At 46.8% G+C, this 20,871-nt stretch overlaps 1 protein-coding gene across 2 annotated transcripts in view; it reads right to left on the bottom strand.

Moving 5' to 3' along the window:
• The window catches only part of SCARB1 (scavenger receptor class B member 1), a 64,537-nt gene extending 44,240 nt beyond the window's left edge, over window positions 1-20,297 (bottom strand). For both annotated transcript variants that reach the window (XM_038762341.1, XM_038762340.1), the window contains exon 1: window positions 20,129-20,297. In XM_038762341.1, coding sequence (XP_038618269.1) covers window positions 20,129-20,254 — 126 coding nt within the window. In that variant the 5' untranslated portion in view covers window positions 20,255-20,297. The remainder of the gene's footprint in view (window positions 1-20,128) is intronic.
• Between the last annotated feature and the right edge of the window lie 574 nt (window positions 20,298-20,871).

Genomic DNA, 20,871 nt, shown 5'->3' on the forward strand with positions numbered 1-20,871 from the left:
TGTGTTTTTGTTGTCGGGGACCCATTTTCTGGAAGCTTTCAGTGCCCTCTGCCAATTCAGTTATGCAACTCAGCATGCAGAGTTCCTGTTCTTATTTGCAGTGAAGAGCTAGGGAACACTTATAGCCTTTCCCCAATCCACAGAGTCTTTGGGTTTATTAGTCAATGAACGGGTTAGAATGGCCACCCTGGGGGGAATAGGTGGGGTAAGTCAAAGAGAAGGACTAAGAGAAAGATTAGCAACCAAGAGATGTTTCTGAAAATCATGGTACAAGACCTAACTAATCTATACTCCAAAATGTTAAACACTCAGAAAGACTATTTGGCTCTATTCTACTTCTGAGACCACAAACTCAGGGCTCTGACATTTGGGGCAAAGTCAGATCTGAAAAAGCTCTAGGGCAGAAGTAGAGGGAAAAATATGGGGTGGGGGCAGGGGGAGAAACCAGGTGCCATCTGCTGCAACAAAGACGACAATCCTGCCTGGGTTGCAAGCCTGAGATCCAGTCTGAGCCAAGCCGTGGGAGAGCAGGAACTCACTGCAAACTAAACTTGAGTATGTGTATAACTCTACTAACACTTCACCTATTTTTCCAGCAAGAGACCCAGGTAAACAATGGCATACCCATGCAGGCACATACACAACCTCCAATCCCTAACACTGGCTTCTGACTGCCTTTGAAGAGACAGTCTATGAAAAACAAGGGCTTTAACTCACTTCCTCAGTTCAAAGCATTATTCTAAGTTTCAGGAAGGACATGTAATAGCAAAACACTTCACAGTTCATTCAAATTATCCTCTGTTGTATTCAGGCCATGACTGGTGGATGTTACCTGTCCACATGTTTTGTTTTGTCATTTGTCTCCCCCTTCTAGACTGTGAGCCCGTTGCTGGATAGGGACCGTCTCTATATATTGCCGACTTGTACTTCCCAAGTGCTTAGTACAGTGCTCTGCACACAGTAAGCGCTCAATACAATTGAATATATTGATATATAATCTTGGGCAAATCACTTAACCTCTCCATGCCACAGACAGCTCACATCTGTTCTCCCTCCCCGAATTAAGATGTGAACGCTGTGTGGGACAGAGACATAGTCTAATCATTTTAACCTGTATTTACCCCCAGTGCTTAGCATATAGAAGCAGCTTGGCTTAGTGGAAAGAGCACAGGCTTGGGAGTCAGAGATCGTGAGTTCTAATCCCGGCTCCGCCACTTGTCAGCTGTGTGGCCTTGGGCAAGTCACTTAACTTCTCTTTGCCTCAGTTACCTCATCTGCAAAATGGGGATGAAGACTGTAAGCCCCACGTGGGACAACCTGATTACCTTATATCTATTCCAGCGCTTAGAACAGTGATTGGTTGGCATATAGTAAGCGCTTAGCAAATACCAACATTACAATTATTATTATATAGCTGACCCTTAAATATAATTATTATTAGCTTAGTTTGTCAACTTCAACTCTAAGTCTACTAAAAATGTAGGCTTTCCTTTCTTCTGTATTTTCCAAAAAAGTCAAAAGATATTCCTGATTTTTTTTTTATGGCACTTAAGTGCTTACTATGTGCCAAACACTATACTAAGCTCTGGGGTAGATACAAGTAAATTGGTTGTACACAGTCTCTGTTCCACAGAGTGCTCAGTCTTAATCCCCATTTTACAGATGAAGTAACAGCCACAAAATGGAGTGACTTTACAGATGAGATAACTGAGGCACAGAGAAGTTAAGTGACTTACCCCAAGTCACACAGCACAAGTGGCAGAGCAGAGATTAGAATCCAGGTCCTTCTGGTTCCCAGGCCCGTGCTCTGTCCACTAAACCATGTTGAGTTCCTTGGATATTCCCCCTTGGCCCCAGACTCTGGTGGTACAAGCCAACCCCCCTTTCCCTTTCCTCCCTTTGCAAACAGACTTTGGGGTAAAGGTTCCATGCAAACCAAGGGCTGGGGAACCTTGCTTGATAAAGACATCACCAGTTCAGAGCTCAGATGCCTCCTCTATTTGTGAGGTTCTGCAAATAAGCAGGTTAGATAAGTTACACAAACATCCTCCAAAGGGGGAAGAGACCTTCTAGCTAAAAATGCCATTGTATTCAGCTTTTTCCTGAAGCCACCGAGTTCTCAGATAAGACAAAGCTGCCTGAACTTTAGCACATATTCTTGATCATTCTTCCCAGTTTACAACACCGATCAAGTCCTTCATACCAATTTGGTGTATCCAGGTACCCCTCTAGAACAGAGGTGGCCAATTTTTTTAGCCGGTGGCCACTTACCACATTTCCTTAGGCTGGGAGAGGAGGGGTTTGGGGTACCTGGGCCGCCACAATTCTAGATGGAGGAGAGGAAAGAGGTACTATATCAATCAATCATATTTACTGAGCGCTTACTGTGTGCAGAGCACTGTACTAAGCGCTTGGGAAGTACAAGTTGGCAACATATAGAGACAGTCCCTACCCAACAGTGGGCTCACAGTCTAAACCTGGGACACCTTTCCCCTCTGTATAGGCCAGACCACCACTCTCCCTACCTTCAAAGCATTCCTAAGGTTACATATTCAATCGTATTTATTGAGCGCTTACTATGTGCAGAGCACTGCACTAAGCGCTTGGGAAGTACAAGTTGGCAAAGTAACAGCCAAAAGAGCTGAGGGTCCAAACAGCAAAGAACTTGGTTCCAAGCTACTTTGAGCCCACTCCAGCCCCGATTCCACGGGCAATGGAGATGCAATTTCTCCAAACTTGGAATATTTTCCTTTCCACTGAGCTAATATTTAAGGTAGCAATTAAAAATCCTGGTCTGTGTGGCAAGGCAGGGGCAGAGTCAGCAGGAGGAATAGGCGCATGCTTTTAAATGCTCCCTCTGTTAGGCCTTAAAAAAGAAAGCAAATTTAAATGTCCATTTATCCCTTTTTCTCTCCCTCAGTTGTTTGGTTTTTTAACTGTAGTTCCATGCTTACTATGTGCCAGACACTATACTAAGTGCTGGGATAGATACAAGTTAATGAGGTTGGACATAGTCCCTGCCCCACAAAATGTTCACACTCTTAAACAGTCTTATGTATATTTGTACATATGTATTACTCTATTTTACTAATGATGTGTAAATAGCTATAATTCTATTTATTTTGATGGTATTGACACCTGTCAACTTGTTTTGTTTTCTGTCTCCCCCTTCTAGACTGTGAGCCCGTTGTTGGGTAGGGGCCATCTCTACATGTTGCCGATTTGTACTTCCCAAGCACTTAGTACAGTGCTCTGCACACAGTAAGTACTCAATAAATACGACTGAATGAATGAAACCCCATTTTACAGATGAGGTAACAGGTACAGAGAAGTTAAGTGACTTGCCCAAGGTCACACAGCAGGCAAATGAGCCTTGTTTATCCACTAGGTCCCACCTGCAGTAAGACAGCAGGAGGAAGAGAAGGTTGCCCAAAGCTGGGGCTAGACTCCATTAGGTTCAGCTCTGTGGATCACATGGACCAGACCCGATCCATGTGATCGGGTCTGGCCCAAGCAGAGCTCTAAAAGCACCTCACCCAAAAAAAGAGACAGCTTAAGTCCTGGTCAACCAAAGGAACATCACCAAGATCTGCCCTTTCCTCTCCATCCAAACCGCTACCCTGCTCGTTCAATCTCTCATCCTATCCCAACTTGATTACTGCATCAGCCTCCTCTCTGATCTCTCATCCTCCCGTCTCTCCCCACTTCAATCTATACTTCACACTGCTGCCTGGATCATCTTTGTGCAGAAACGCTCTGGGCATGTTACTCCCCTCCTCAAAAATCTCAGTGGCTACCAATCAACCTACACATCTGGAAAAAACTCCTCACTCTCGGCTTCAAGGCTCTCCATCACCTTGCCCCCACCTACCACACCTCCCTTCTTTCCTTCTACAGCCCAGCCCGCACCCTCCGCTCCTCTGCCGCTCACCTCCTCACTGTGCCTCGTTCTCGCCTGTCCCGCCGTCAACCCCCGGCCCACGTCCTCCCCCTGGCCTGGAATGCCCTCCCTCTGCACATCCGCCAAGTTAGCTCTCTTCCTCCCTTCAAAGTCCTACTGAGAGCTCACCTCCTTCAGAAGGCCTTCCCACACTGAACCCCCTCCTTCCTCTCCCCCTCCCCCACTCCCCATCCCCCCCCGCCCTACCTCCTTCCCCTCCCCACAGCACCTGTATATATGTTTGTATAGATTTACTACTCTATTTTACTTGTACATATTTACTATTCTATTTATTTTATTTTGTTAATATGTGGTGTTTTGTTGTCTGTCTCCCCCTTCTAGAATGTGAGCCCGCTACTGGGTAGGGACCGTCTCTATATGTTACCAACTTGTACTTCCCAAGCACTTAGTACAGTGCTCTGCACACAGTAAGTGTTCAATAAATACAACTGAATGAATGAATGAACAGTTGCCTGGAACTCATTCAGTACACTGAGACATCACTGGTTGTGTCCCAGCCAATGCCAGCCTTCCCAAACATAATAGCTCCAGTTACCAGAACCAGAGAGGTGTTGGCCACACAGGCTAATGAGCCAAGTCCGATTACTGGATACTCCCAATGCTACACTGTAAGGTCATTAAAGGGGAGGGATCATTTCTACCAACCCTATCGTACTCTCCCAGGTGCTTAGAACAGTGCTCTGCACACAGTAAGAACTTAAATACCATTCACTGAAACACCTTGCCCAGCAAAACTGGTCATTCCTTCCTTCAATGCTCGGAAGCAAAGGAGACAGCTGATGCTCTGTTTGGATGGCATTTTGGGAGAGGGAGTGGCCTCCAGAGATCAAGCCTCCATGGCCCAACTCCCAACACACCACTCCCACCCATCCTTCACCTTTGGGGATGGTGCAGAGGTTAGAGAAAACTGAAAAAAAGGATGTTCTCATCCTTGTTGACAAGACCAATTTGTCCTGAATATTTTCACCTTCTCCTTTTTTCCCTGCCCTGCATCTTCCGGCACCATTCCTCCCATTATGCTGGGTTCAAGAGCCAGGAGTGGGGTTCCCAAAAAGCCTCCACAACTAATCTTTTAAATCCTTTTGAGAGGGGATGAGGAAGGTGGATGAAGAGAACGATGACAAAAGGTGATCCAAGAAGGCTGCGCTATGACTAGGCTCCTGAGAAACTTTGTTCACTTTTCTGAAAGGGGAGTCTTGAATGTTAAAATCAGAGTTCTGGGGAAATCTCTATGGAGGGAGAGGTCATATAATAAAAAAAAAAAGCCTTGCTACAAGGAATATTTGTTAAATTCAGAAAGCATCTTCCAGGAGTGGGAAGCTCTGAAGCTTTGTTTTGTTTTCAGACACACTACATCTCCCTGTGCCTTCCTTTGTGGTATCATTCAGCTCTACTGTGCTAGTATGTTGGCAGGACATGGAACAGAGGGCAAGGCCAGTGCTTTCCCCCACTAAATAGAAAAAGATTAACTTTGACCTTGTCTTTGTTTCCTCACTCTAAATTATCACTCTTACTGTACTAAGGATTCACCTCCTTTGACATGGCTGCTTCTCTTTAAGTTTCAAGTGATTCAGGGTTTTCACAACTCACAGTAAGACACGTTTCTGAGTTTCTTGCCTGCCTTCCTGGCACTTCCCAGCTCTGCCACTTATCAACTGTATGACTCTGGGCAAGTCACTTGACTTCTCTGTGCCTCAGTTACTTCGTCTGTAAAGTTAAGACTGGAGCCCCACATGGGACAACCAGCGTGGCTAGCAGAAGCAGCGTGGCTAGCAGAAGCAGCGTGGCTCAGTGGAAAGAGCCCGGGCTTTGGAGTCAGAGTTCATGGGTTTAAATCCCGGCTCCGCCAATTGTCAGCTGTGTGACTTTGGGCAAGTCATTTAACTTCTCTGTGCCTCAGTTACCTCATCTATAAAATGGGGATTAAGACTGTGAGCCCCCCGTGGGGCAACCTGATCACCCTGTAATCTCCCCAGCACTTAGAACAGTGCTTTGCACATAGTAAGCGCTTAATAAATGCCATTATTATTATTATTATTATTACCACCTTCTATCTACCCCAATGCCTAGAACAGTGCTTGGCACATAGTAAATGCTGAAGAAATACCATCATTTCTTTTTTCTTCCTCTCTTTTGTTCAGCGCTTACTGTGTGTGCCAAGCACTGCACTAAGCACTAGAGCAGATACAAGCTAACCAGGTTGGACACAATCCCTTTCCTGCAGTGGGCTTACAGTCTTAATCCCCGATTTATGAATAAGGGAACTGAGGCACAGAGAAGTTAGGTGGCTTGTGCTACCTCACCTCCCTTCTTTCCTTCTACAGCCCAGCCCGCACCCTCCGCTCCTCTGCCGCTAACTTCCTCACTGGGCCTCGTTCTCCCCTGTCCTGCTGTCGACCCCCGGCCCATGTCCTCCCCCTGGCCTGGAATGCCCTCCCTCTGCACATCCGTCAAGCTAGCTCTCTTCCTCCCTTCAAAGCCCTACTGAGAGCTCACCTCCTCCAGGAGGCCTTCCCAGACTGAGTCCCCTCTTTCCTCTCCCCCTCCCCATCCCCCCCCACCCTACCTACTTCCCCTCCCCACAGCACCTGTATATACGTTTGTACAGATTTATTACCCTATTTTACTTGTACGTATTTACTATTCTATTTATTTTGTTAATGATGTGCATCTAGCTTTACCTCTATTTATTCTGATGACTTGACACCTGTCCACATGTTTTGTTTTGTTGTCTGTCTCCCCCTTCTAGACTGTGAGCCCATTGTCGGGTAGGGACCGTCTCTATGTGTTGCCAACTTGTACTTCCCAAGTGCTTAGTACAGTGCTGTGCACACAGTAAGCAGTGTGTAGTTCAGTAAATACGACTGAATGAATGAATGACACCACCACCATACTGTCTCACAAGCCCATGACACTGGTATTATCAATTAATCAAACAGTAGTATGGGTTGAGTGCGTAGTGAATGCAGATCACTTTATAATAATAATGGCATTTAAGCACTTACTACGTGCAAAGCACTGCTCTTTACTTTTAAAGTACTTTCAAAGTAAAGTACTTTACTAAGCACATACTAAGTACAGTACAGTTTCCTGACCACAAACAAGTTTACACTCTAGAGGGGGAGACAGACATAAATATAAATAAATTGCCAACTTGTACTTCCCAAGCGCTTAGTACAGTGCTCTGCACACAGTAAGCGCTCAAATGCTATTGAATGAATGAATGGTCACACAGCAGACAAGAGGCAGAGCCAGGATTAGAACCCAGGTCCTTCCAACTCCCAGGCCTGTGCCCTATCCACTAGACCACACTGCTTCTCATGCACCTAACACTTTAAAAAAAAATGTGTGTATTAACTGAGCAACTACACTGCAGAGTACTATACTAAGCATTTGGGAGAGAACACTAGTGAGTAGAACATGACATCTGCCCTCAAGGTGTAAAACACTTGTGTAGCATTCTGGGAAGCAGCATGGCCTCAACTGCATAATGGGGATTCAATACCTGGTTTCCCTCCTACCTAGACGGTGAGCCCTATGTGGGATAGGGACTGCATCCAGTCTGATTAATGTGTTTCTACCCCAGCACTTAGAACAGTGCTTGACACACTGTAAGCGCTTAAACACCATTAAAGAAATAGTATAACTTCATCATCAAATCTCTACTCCAATTGAAGATTAACTTGTTTCTCCACCCAGTACCTGGAACACGTACACTCCAACTAGAACCAAATCTTCAATTTACTAACCTTTAACATTTATGAGCCCCTCTCCATGAAGTTGGGAGCTGAGTATTCAATCTGTGAGAGTTACCTGCTCCTTTCTTCCAGACCATACCAAAATCTATCCATTTGGCAATTCACTGCTTGGGAGGGAAGAAGCAGCAAACAATCAGCAAACCTCATTTTGGCCATTATCAGGGGCTTACCAATGTCCACGATATCTCCATCCCCCATTACAAGTAGTCATGAGTGAACAAACAGAAGTGGACTATGTTAAGGCCAAAGGTAAATTCAAAGTCAACTGGTCAACAACAGTCTCACCATAAATCCTCGCAGTTCACTTACTCAAGCCAACATGGTACTCTTACCCAGTAAATCATACAAGGGTCTTGACAAATATGTCCTCAGAACACTAGCATTTACTTGCAACTTTCCCATCCCCTTTCATAACCTCCTTCCTCTCTCCTGGAACTGAGCTGATGCAGCCCAAAAAGCTAGCTAGCTCTTCAGCTACTCTTGACAAAACAGCTTTCCATGCCTTGTGAGAGAAAACATTTCCTGCCATATTTGCCCTTCTCCCACTCCTCTGGCACTCAGACTCCTATCACCCTATGTGCACCTTCTTCGAAGTTGGGTCCAATACAACTGAGCTATTCTATCTTAGTTTTGTAATTAATTGAAGTTCAGTTTCATTTGCTAGCTTCACAGTGACTTGGCACATGCTCATAATAAAATGGCTTAACTGTGTGAGGCCTGTTAAGAATCTCACGTCTTGAAGCCAAGGACCAAAGAGTTGTAGTTCCTAAGCGAGCTAAGCTAGCCCACTGGATCACTGGAAGAAATCCCAGTGACCACAGGGGAGTGGTAGACCCAACTCAGTTGTCAGCTCCATGTAGGTTGAGCAGATGGATCTCAGCCACAATTATTCCCTGTCAGCTCAACCTAGTCAGTCCTGCTGCATCCTCAGAGAGCCAGGACAAGAGGGACTGAGCACAAGAGAAGCAGCAGGGACTTTTGGAAAGAGCATAGGAGGGGGTGATAGGAGATGGGGTTCTAGTCGCAACTCTCCCATTTGCCTGCTTGGGCAAGCCGAAGTGACTTCTGGATCACTGGGCCTCAGTTCATCATCTACAAAATGGAATAAAAATATCTATTCTCTCCACCTCGAAGACTGTGAGCCCCCATGTGGGACAGTAAATCTGATTTGATTATCTTGTCTTTAAAGCACTCAATCACCCTGCCCCTTCCTCTCACCTCACTGCTCTTCTACCACAACCCTGCCACACATTTCGCTCCTCTAATGCCAGGCTACTCATTATACCTCATTTATCTTACCACTGACCTCTCTCCCATGTCCTGCCTCTGGCCTGTAACGCCCTTCCCTCTTCACATCCTACAAACAATCACTCTCCCCACCTTCAAAGCCCTATTGAAGGCATATCCCTCCCAAGAGGCCTTCCCTGACTAAGCCCTCATTTCCTCTTCTCCCATACCCTTCTGCATCACCCTGATGTGCTTCCCAGCCCCACAACACTTACGGACACATCCGTAATTTATTTACATTAATGTCTGTCTCCCCCTCTAGACTAAGGGCAGGTAAAGTGTCTACTGTTATACTGTACTTTCCCTAACACTTAGTACAGTTCCCTGCACACAGTAAGCACTCAAATCCGGAGTGATTTGTAACTAACCCCCGTGCTCGGCACATAGTAAGCACTTAAACCAAATAATTATTATACTCGTCAGCTCTCTCAGCTGCTGCCTCTATTGCTCCTCTTGTCTCCATAAACCTCTTCCTGAGGAGAAAAGGTTTTTACAATGCACAGTCTGATTTTCAGGAGGCTGTCCTCTGGTACAATATGGCACCCAATGCCTCCAATATTCTTGCTGTAAGTGCCCACGCTCTCATTGCTGCCAAGTGTCACAGCTTTGAAATGATGCTTGTGTTCATAGGAACCTATGAACCTTGTGTTCAGAAGCACTAGAAGAAGCAAGTTGGAGATTTTTTTTTTGGGGGGGGGGGGTAGAGAAGGGGTAGGAAATCAGAAAATCGCCCTCCCCAAGAAACATACTAGGTTAAGGCAAACTGTGAACTACACAAGACAGCATGTTTGACAAGACATTGTACCCCCAACTTAATGCATGTGACATCACAGGCGTCGTCTCGACTTTGAGTGCTATCAGTGGCCACCCTATTTGGAAATGTTGAGACAGTTTACAGACTCCTACAGGGAGTTTGGGCTTCAGGGCCCTGCTTCTGCCTGGGAAAACACTAAGATAAATATAAGCATGAATAGAGGTACACAAGGTGTGGGAGTGAAAGAAGAAAAAAAAGTCAGGATCTCAAAGCCAAGCTCTGAAAAAGGACAGACCAAAACAGTCTCCGCCAAAAGCAAATGAGACAAAGAAGAGATTGAGCCTGAAGAAAAAGGCCAATGTCATAGTGAAGCCACACAGCACATGGCCTTCTGTATGAGCAAAGCAAACAATCCCATGAGCCAAATCGATTTCCCTGAATGAAGGATAAAGAGCTGGAGGAGGAGAGGAAAAATAGTCTTCTAGTCTGTCAAATCCAGACAAGCATTCTCCATTGACAAAAGGGCATGAGAGAGTCCTGCCCAGGTCAAAAGTCTGGGCTGTTTCTGTCCTAATCTGTTCTAGTCCCAAGAAGAAAGTGCCCCAGCACAAAAGATGAGTGAGGAGTGGGCTCAGGACTCACTTCCCCAGAGGACACTATCACATCCCCTGCAGGACCGTAAGCTTCTAGAGGGCCGAAATCATGCATACTAGGTGTAGTGTATCCTCCCAAGCATGTTAGCCCAGTGTTTTGTGTGTGTACGCGTGCACGCGCGCGCGCACACACACACACACACACACACACACAGTAAGCACTCAAATCAATCAATCAATCGTATTTACTGAGCGCTTACTGTGTGCAGAGCACTGTACTAAGCGCTTCGGAAGTACAAGTTGGCAACATATAGAGACAGTCCCTACCCAACAGTGGGCTCAAATGCCACTGATTGATTGTGCATAACTGCCCTATGGCCTTCTGAGAGTCCCAGCAGCCCATCAATGTGCAGCCCCCAAAGCCTGGAGTCCACTCTCAGTTGGGCAATTCTCCCCACCATTCCATACCCTTTGCCATTCATTCAATTGTATTTATTGAGTGCTTACTGGCTGCAGAGCACTGAACTAAGCACTTGGGAAGTACAATTCAGCAACAAATAGAGACAATCCCTGCCAACAACGGGCTCAGTCTAGAAGGGGGGAGACAGACCTCAAAACACTGCAGCCCCCTAAATCAAGACAGAGAGCTGCCTTTATACCCCAGTCAATTTCAGCTTCAGTTCAACCCAGCCACAGGGCCTCTGAGGATAATGATGATGGTATTTGTTAAGTGCTTACTATGTGACAAGCACTGTTCTCAGCGCTAGGTTAGATACAAGCTAGTCAGGCTGGACACAATCCATGTTCCCATCGGTTCGCTGCACTAATCCCCATTTTACAGATAAGGTACAGGTACTGAGAAGTTAAGTGATGTGCCCCAGGTCACACAGCCGTCAAGTGACAGAACGAGGATTAAAAACCATGTCCTTCTGACTTCCAGCCCCATGCTCTATCCACTGGACCACGCTGCTTCTCATGGGTGATGGGCTGGCCCAACAAGGACAGCAAGCCCATCCGCCCATGCATTAACTCCAGTCCAGTTAAGGAACTCCTATCCTTCCAAGGTACTTTTCAGGGAGTTCCAGGCCAAGAAGATGCAACGTTTGTTTGAAACATGAACTTCCTGGAGAAATGTAAATCAGGACTAGTAGTTATCTAGAGGGCTGAAAGGAAAAAAAAAAAAAGGGGGTTGGGGAATGAAGTTTAGGTGCTGAAACACAGGCTGGGGGGCAAGACAGAAGTGTTAAAAAACAGCAAAAACAGTATTTAGCTAATAAGCGTACTATTTAGAGTGGCAGTTATGTGAAGAGCATTTTACAAAGTTCTTGGAGAAGTGACAGACTGTAAGTTCCTTGTGGACAGGAAACTGTCTACCGTTTTAATGTACTCTCCCAAGGGCTTTGTACAGTACTCGGCACACAGTAAGTGCTCATTATTCATTCATTCAATCATATTTGAGAGCTTACTGTGTGGAGAGCACTGTACTAAATGCTTGGGAAATACAAATCGGCAACATATAAAGATGGTCCCTACCCAACAACGGGTTCACAGTCATTAAGTTCCTTGTGGGCAGGGAATGTGTCTGCTTATTGTTGTATTGTATTCTCCCAAGTGCTTAGTACAGTGTTCTGCATACAGTAAGCATTCCAATACGATCAGATAAGTCCATTGATCGAGAGGCAAAATCCTGCCTTCAAAAACTTTCAGTCTAATGAGCAAGGATAGACTCAAAATAAATTCACAGGTAGGTGGAAAGATGGAAAGGTGACCAAATAAGTGCTTAAATAGTAAAATATATTATCAACATGTACAACAGGGCTGGGTGGTTGTGACTGCTACTAAGTATTTAGGTGATGATTGAGAGGATATGAACTGGGGAGAAGAAAGATTACACATGGAAAACTTCTAAGAAAAGGTGGTATTTCAGGGGAAGCCTTTGAAGATGCAGAGAAATGCTGTCTGGCAGAACTGAAGAGGGAGAGAGCAAAGGAGGAAGGAGGAAGAGTAGAAAACAAGGTAGGAAATGAAGTGCATAAGATGGCCTCTCAAGGCCCTACTGAGAGCTCACCTACACCAGGAGGCCTTCCCAGACTGAGCCCCTTCCTTCCTCTCCCCCTCGTCCCTCTCTCCATCCCCCCCATCTTACCTCCTTCCCTTCCCCACAGCACCTGTATATATGTATATATGTTTGTACAAATTTTTTACTCTATTTATTTTACTTGTACATATCTATTCTATTTATTTTATTTTGTTAATATGTTTGGTTTTGTTCTCTGTCTCCCCCTTTTAGACTGTGAGCCCACTGTTGGGTAGGGACTGTCTCTATGTGTTGCCAACTTGTACTTCCCAAGCGCTTAGTACAGTGCTCTGCACACAGTAAGCGCTCAATAAATACGATTGATGATGATGGGGCGTGGAAAGTGAAAGAACAGACTTAAGGAAGAGAAGCAACAGAATGACTTAAAGCCAATGGCTTTCTGCTTCATTCGGAAAGGAACAGATCACCACTGAAGGTTTTTGAGGCGTGCAGAACAAAGTTTTAGAAAAATGATCCAGGCTGCAGTATGGGCAAATCACTTAACCTTTCTGTGCCTCTATTATCTGATCTGTGAAAAATGGGGATTAAGAGTGTGAACCCAATTTGGTACAGGGACTGTGTCCAACCTGATTAACTTGTATCTACCCCAGTGCTTAGAACAGTGCGTGCTTAACAAGTAACATTATTATTATTATTATTATTATTATTATGTATTAGTAACTTTCAGAGGTAGTGTTGTACAGCTCATCAGTCAGTGCTAAAAATACCCTGCAAAACAAAAAAAGGACAAAGTTATTTCTAGGGAGGAGCAAATAATTTTTCAGTGATATGTCATGATGCTTCCCCCTCAGGTGCTGCTGCTTTAGATTACTGGGGATGAAACACAGACAACCTAAGAAAGTGGAAGTTGGAAGCCCCTGGTAGAAGAGCCTGCTGATGTCCCCTCCCCCTGACACCACTCACATAGCTCAGAAAGTGGGTCCATCTCTCCTTCTGTCTGGGCAGAAAGCCAAAGGTTAATCCCTTCTCCAATTCCACTCAACAACTACACAGGTCATGGTGTAGCTGGACTTTCTTGATGGATATTTTTTCGTGTTATGTAAAAATCTGTGGGGATATAAGTAAGGGCTAACGAGAAAACCATCCAGAAAAGATAAATGCTAAAGGAAGGATGAGAAACAAAAATAAACCTACACTTAGAGCAAAAGTAAAGGAAAGTTTAAAAACTGTCTCTGGCTACAAAGTCATGGGATAGGGAGGAAACAGTCACGGGGGAGGAAGAAGTGGGAAAGGGGAAGTGGGAAAGTCAAGAGTAAGAAAATACAAGTTGTTTTCCTAATGCCATGCCACTCTCATAGCACGCTGCCAGTGTTCACTTGGGAATATCCCATTGCTCCATGGAGACTCCATTCACCTTATCTTCGAGCAAAAGGCTCCCTCGTACACCAATGAGTGAGAACAGGTGGTTATGGAGTTCTGCAAAGCTCTAGCACAGGAGCTCAGGCCAAAGGCCAATAGAGCCAAATTAAGCCCTCATTTCAGGAGCCTGACCAGTTAATTGTAAACTCCTTGTGCCTAAGGATCATGTGTATTGTACTCTAAGCATTCAGGGCAGTCTGCACACAATAAGCCTTCAAGAAACACGACTGACTGAGCCTGACTAGTTTCAATCAGAAAATAGCAGACTGTTCAGCAGCCCATATTCCTTTGGACAATTCAAGAACAAGGCCTGATAAATCACCACCTAGGAAAAACAGGTCTCAAGATGGACAAAAACCTCACCCCTGGGATCTAATTTTGTGAACCTAGGCGGAAGGGGTAACAAAAAGTTCCCTTGACAGTGAGGGTCAGAAGGAACCAGATCAGGATGCAGGGAAGAGCGTTGGAAAAGCGTAACACTTTCTGCATCAACGCTGCATTCCAAAGGACAGAGTCAGACCTAAATCTAAATGGAAATATAAGATTGAGCTAGGGAAAGCCACCTTGATGGAAGGGGCTTTCAGATCCTGGGAAAAAATGAGATAGTGGAGCTGCAAAGTGGGAAGACTGCTATGGAAAGAAAGAAAGACGAAAAGGAAAAAAAAAAAAAAGACAGGAGGTGGAGCTGCAGACTCCCAGCTAGAAATAGAAGGCAGAGGAGGATAAGCCCAGACAGGCCACCTACCAACCCTTTCATTAAAGGCTTATTAAAAGACATCTGGCACCAATGGGTTCAAGGAATATAACAGTGTCTTCTAACGAGTCATGAATCTTAGATTCTATAGTTAGAAGTTGAAAAAAATGTGGGGACAGCTCTCCGGGACTCACTCTTCTCTAGGAAGAGGAGACATCAAGCTGCCCTCACCAATAAAGACAGGATAACCCTGCATTGCCCTAACAAAACTAAAGTCAAGGAATGGGGTACTGCCAGATATTTGAAAGTTCCTTTTATTGAACTAAAACTTTCAAGACTACTAGTTTTAGTTAAGAGCAAAAATGGGAAATATTTACATGAAAGGAAGGGAGAAAGAGAAACAAAAATGCAGCAGAGAGGTTGCTGAAAACTGAAAAGCTGTTTGGAAAGAGAGCACCCTACTCAGGTAAGGACTAAACGGTTATGAAATTGTGAACCCATGGCATTTGACCTCGATCAAACTGGAGATATCACCTAAGCATAGGAGTGGGAAGGGAGGAAAGTAAGTCTGGGCGAAAAGGACTTCGGACAAATTCCAAAGCACTGTGGGGAATGTGGGGAATGAACATGTCAGGTAATATACAGGTGTATGAATTAATAGAAAAATCTAGACCAGTATTCTGATGGCTTTTCTAAGCGCATTTTTGGGGCCGTAGGTGACATCACAACCCTCAGAAGGGGAGTCGAGTTTAAGCCCACATTGTTCATGCAGAACTACTGATATCAATCAATCAATCAATTGTATTTATTGAGCGCTTACTGTGTGCAGAGCACTGTACTAAGCGCTTGGGAAGTACAAGTTGGCAACATATAGAGACAGTCCCTACCCAACAGTGGGCTCACAGTCTAAAAGGGGGAGACAGAGAACAAAACCAAACATATTAACAAAATAAAATAGAATAGATATGTACAGGTAAAATAGAGTAATAAATATGTACAAACATATATACATAAATACAGGTGCTGTGGGGAAGGGAAGGAGGTAAGTTGGGGGGATGGAGATGGGGACGAGGGAACCTACATGGCCCCCAAAATCATTTCAATTGGAGGACTGAAGAGGAGAAAGTGATTTCCCCCTTAGGAGAAAAAACAAAAAACAAAAAAGGCAAATAAGATCAATATTGTCCAATGGGGTTCACTTGCTTGACACTGACCAGGCGTTTCCTCCTAACCTGACAGAAGATGTTAGCCACTCCCTTATCACTCAGACTATTTGCAAGGATAATAAGTAGCTGCTAAATGAACATAATTAGTCAACTTGGGAGGAAAAAAAAAAGTAAGATGTGGAGTTCCCCCTAGCTCCCACTGGCTCTTAAAATTGTGGTGAGTGTAATGTATTCTGGGACCAGCCAAGTTATCAAGTTAACCTAAGAGTACAAAGGCAATTGAGGTGATGGTTGTGTTATTACACAACCACTGTCATTTCTGAAGTGAAGTCATATCTTGTCAGATATTTTAAAAAAAAACATTGTTTTCCCTTTAGAGTTGGGCCTGCGGCTCCAATGATAAATGCATCGTTGGAGTTCCCACATTAAGTTTCTTCAACAGTCACTGAAAAAATAATTGAATGGGGAATCTAGTTATCTTTTATCACTCATTAGAACTGCAGATAAATCTCATGACAAATTAAATTATAAAACTGGAGAGTGAGATTTTAACACAAGAAGGCAAAGAACTTTTCAGGGCAAGCTGACTCAGCTACAAGGTTTCAACACAAGAACCTTGGCCAGATCCTCATCTTTCTCACTTAGCAAGGACTCGCCAACTTCCAAGGGCATCCTTTGCGCAAGGGGCGAGAGCGGATGGCTGTGTGGGAAGGACAGTGATCTGGCTGCTTTGGGGTATTTGGGAAAAAGCCAAATAAACCTTAGCCTAAGTTCCCATCATCCTAACTGACACTGAAGTTGGGGAAGTAGAAAAAAAACCGACACATTGTTGGGCAGACCCATAGACCTGTCCTTTTCATTAACTAAGTGACTTTTAAAAAACCCCAAAAAACACACAGAAACTGGTTTTAGCTAAAGGAATACAGGCACATTCATAACCACCATTAAAGGAAAGCCTTATATCTGTACTTTTACGCCTGCAGCACCACAAAAATTTGGCCGCAACACTCGATTATCAGTTTTTAGTTTTTGCAAAACAAGTTGTATCTATCAGACTTGAGGTATATACACTGTTTGCTGAAAAAGTTTGCTGGAAAAAAACAAACGTGTTCAGCTGGGAACACTGGAAAGCATCAAGACCTAGTGGGAAGAGCATAGTCAGAGGAGCTGGGTCCTAATCCTGGCTCCGCCACTCGCCTGTTGTGTGACCCTGGCCAAACTTTCCTCTGTGTCTCCGTTTCCTCAACTGTAAACTGGAGAGTCAAAACTCGTTCTCCCCAATACTTAGATTGTAAGCCCCATGTGGGACAGAGACTGTGTATGATCTAACTCCTATCTAGCTCAGCGCTTAGAACAGTGGTGGACATATAGCAAGCACTTACATACCGTAAATAAAACATGCTACCATTTTTAAGTAAGGGGTGGCTGGTTTTCCTGAACAAATCCTCTGGGTGTGAATTACAAAGTCAACCCTCATTTTCAGGGACATCACTGACAGTGAATTTCACCTACAAGTGCCTGTGGGGCTGAAAACAAAGAGAGACAATCCCTACCCAATGGGCTGACGGTCCCAGGCCCCACTAGCCATCCAAAAAGGCTACCTCATGTTTTGTTCAACATTTGCAGTGTCTAGCATTGTTTTCTCTTTTCCCTCTGTTTCTCATTCTTTTCAAAGGTTTTACTCAAAGGGCCTCACCTTTCTTGATAGGGTGTGCAGTAACACACTTGTTGCACACTTCCATCACCTCCCTGCCTTGAGTAATTTGACTCCTTTTCATTCTTTATGTTAGAAGCGGTCTTGTTAGAAGCAAAGTGTTCGAATTGTAGTTCCCAAAGCATTACTTTCACTACAATTTTACGAGCGAAAGTATTTAGGGCCAACATCAAGGGCTCAGCTTTGCATATTCAGCCTTCTGGCGGACCTATTTTCAACTCACCTGTCAGGACAATGGCTCGAATTAGAAGAAAGCCTTTCCATTTCAATCGTCACTAATTAAAACGAACACAATTTTAAAGGTAAAATAATTTCACTCAGTTACTTTTTACGGGACTGGACGTTCTAATGGTTCTTCCCGCAACACAGCCACTTGCAGTCTGAACAACCAAGCTGTCAAGGGAAAATGGGGGAAGGGGAATCTGTGGCCCCAACATCTCTGCAGGCAACCTCACTGTGCCTCCACTCTTCTGGGAAGTTGGGAACTGCGAAGTAAAAATGGGAAGTTGGAGGTTGGACCACACTGCCAATTCCAGGGAAGCAGGGATCACTGCTACTGTTATGGCTTTTAAATGCCGCTACGGATGCAAGTGGCAACCTCGTGCCTGGCACTGAATCAGGCTTGCTCCAAAGCTGAGTGGACCCTGAGATTAATGGCTTCTCCTGGTCAATACAGGCAGGTGGCCAACATTTTAGACAGCCCGTTACCTGAGCAAGTCTCACTTCCCAGATTCACAAGTTGGGCAAACTCACTTAACCCCTATCTGGGTGGCTGGGAAAGGGGCTGGAAATTAGTCTCCTCCACAGTGCCTCCCTCCTTTTCCACATCAGTAACCTGTGGCCTGGCTGATTTCTGGCCATGGAGCCCAAACAGTTCTTTAGGGGATCGTCTGACCGTGTCCCAGGTTTACCGGGATAGCTAAATGGAAGGCCCGTGTGCCCATCCACACAAGCACATGCCCCCAGCCTCCTCTTTCCTCCCATCTCCCTGGTTCCTGGTTCTCTACCAAGGTCTACCTTTAAGGAGTCCATAAGCAATGGAAATGGGCACTGCCCGGGGCATACCACCATGGCTGATTTCTGGCCATGGAGCCCAAACAGTTCTTTAGGGGATCGTCTGACCGTGTCCCAGGTTTACCGGGATAGCTAAATGGAAGGCCCGTGTGCCCATCCACACAAGCGCATGCCCCCAGCCTCCTCTTTCCTCCCATCTCCCTGGTTCCTGGTTCTCTACCAAGGTCTGCCTTTAAGGAGTCCATAAGCAATGGAAATGGGCACTGCCCGGGGCATACCACCATGGCACCTGTTAGAGTTAAAGAGCACCAGTATCAAACTGGGCGATCTTTGATGCCGAGACCCTGGAGGCCGTGGTCCAGTTCAGTCATTCGGTCACTCCCAAGGGGGTGGCACTATCAAGGTGGGGTGATTAAGGGGCACTCACTCTTATGGACACTGTGCGGACTTGAGGTCTCCGAGGGGCCGGGGAGTGGCTCGTCCCCTGAGGTGGCACCAGGCTGCGGAGGCCAGTCTCATGTCCAGGACCGGACCCCGGCCGGACACCTGCACAGCGTGAAGCACAGCAGCAGCTCCGACTTAAAAAAGCAGCCCGACTCCTCCGGCCACGCAAAGGGTGGGAATTAAAGTTGGGGGTCACGTGGCCCGGCGGTAGTCGGTTAATAATAATAATACTAATGATGGTATTTGTTAAGCCCTTACTCTGTGCCAAGTACTGTTCTAAGAGCTGGGGTAATAACAATAATTGTGGTATTTACTAAACGCTTTCTACGTGCCAAGCACCGTTTTAAGCCCCGAGGGTTGATACAGGGTAATCAGGTTGTCCCATGTGGGGCTTACACTTTTAATCCCCATTTTACAAACGAGATAACTGCTGATAAAGCAGCGTGGCTCAGTGGAAAGAGCCCGGGTTTGGGAGCCAGAGGTCAAGGGTTCTAATCCCGATTCCGCCCCTTGTCAGCTGTGTGACTTCGGGCACGTCACTCAATTGTCTGCGCCTCAGCTAACTCATCTGTAAATCGGGGATTAAAACTGTGAGCCCCACGTGGGACAACCTGATCACCTTATCCCCCCCGCCCCGCGCTTAGAACAGTGCTTCGCACATATTAAGCTTTTAAATCCCATTATAATTATTATTTACTATTGTTGAGTGCCCAAAGCCACCATCCCTGACTCCCAAGACCTCTGACTCCCAAGCCCGGGCTCTTTCCACTAAGCCACGCTGCCTCCTCCAAGGTAATCAGGTTGTCCCCCGTGGGGCTCACAGTCTTCACCCCCATTTTATTCATTCAATCGTATTTACTGAGCGCTTACTGTGTGCAGGGCACTGTACTAAGCGCTTGGGAAGTACAGGTCGGCAACATATGGAGACGGTCCCTACCCAACAGTGGGTTCACAGTCTAGAATTTTACAGGGGAGGGAACTGAGGCCCAGAGAAGTGAAGTGACTTGCTCAAAGTCACCCAGCTGGCAAGTGGCGGGATTAGAAGCCGGGACCTCTGGCTCCCAAGCCCGGGAACTCTTTCCACCGGACCACGGTGCTCCTCTCTTCCTAGACTGTGAGCCCACCGGTGGGTAGGGACCGTCTCTATATGTTGCCAACCTGGACTTCCCAAGCGCTTGATACAGTGCTCTGCACATAGTAGGCGTTCAATAAATACGATCGATTGATTCTTAGCCATAGGGATTGGGGGGGTCGCGGGGTCCCCCGTCCCCCCCCCGCCCGCTTACCTTGTGGACCAGCTGTTTGACGAGGATGGGCAGGACGAAGACCATGATGATGCCGAAGACGGTGCAGATGAGGCCCAGCAGCCCCACCACGGTGGGCGCCCTGCACCCGCCCCATTTGCGGGCCATGGCCGGGTCCGGGGGGCACTTACTTCGGGGGGCACTTTTACTCCGGGGCGGGGCTGGGCGGGGGCAGCTGCAGGGTCCCGGGGTGGCGGCGGTGGGAAGGCGAGGGGGCCGGCCGGCCGGCCGGCCTGCCTGCCCGCCTTTTTATGCGCCGTCGCGGGCCGGGGGTGGGCCCGGCTGGGCAGGGGGAGGGGCAGGGGGCAGGGGGCGGGCCCAGCCGGGCAGGAGGAGGGGCAGGGGGCAGGGGGCAGGGGGCGGGCCCAGCCGGGCAGGGGGCAGGGGATGGGCAGAGGGAGGGCCGAGGCGGGGGTGGGCCGGGGGTTAGGCAGCTGGGGGGACGGGCAGGGAGTGGGCAGGGGGCGGGCCCGGCCGGGCAGCGGGAGGGCCGGGCAGGGGGTGGGCAGAGGGCGGGCTCAGCCGGGCAGGCGGTGGGCAGGGGGAGACGGGGAGGGAGGGCCCAGCCGGGCAGGCGGTGGGCAGGGGGAGCGCGGGGACGGGCAGCGGGTGGGCAGGGGCCGGGCCCGGGCGGGCAGCGGGAGGGGTGGGCAGGGGGCGGGCAGCGGGAGGACAAGGGGTGGGCAGAGGGCGGGCTCAGCCGGGCAGGGGGTGGGAGGGAGGGA

The sequence above is a fragment of the Tachyglossus aculeatus genome, chromosome 21, assembly GCF_015852505.1.
Source record: "Tachyglossus aculeatus isolate mTacAcu1 chromosome 21, mTacAcu1.pri, whole genome shotgun sequence".
Lineage (NCBI taxonomy): Eukaryota > Metazoa > Chordata > Mammalia > Monotremata > Tachyglossidae > Tachyglossus > Tachyglossus aculeatus.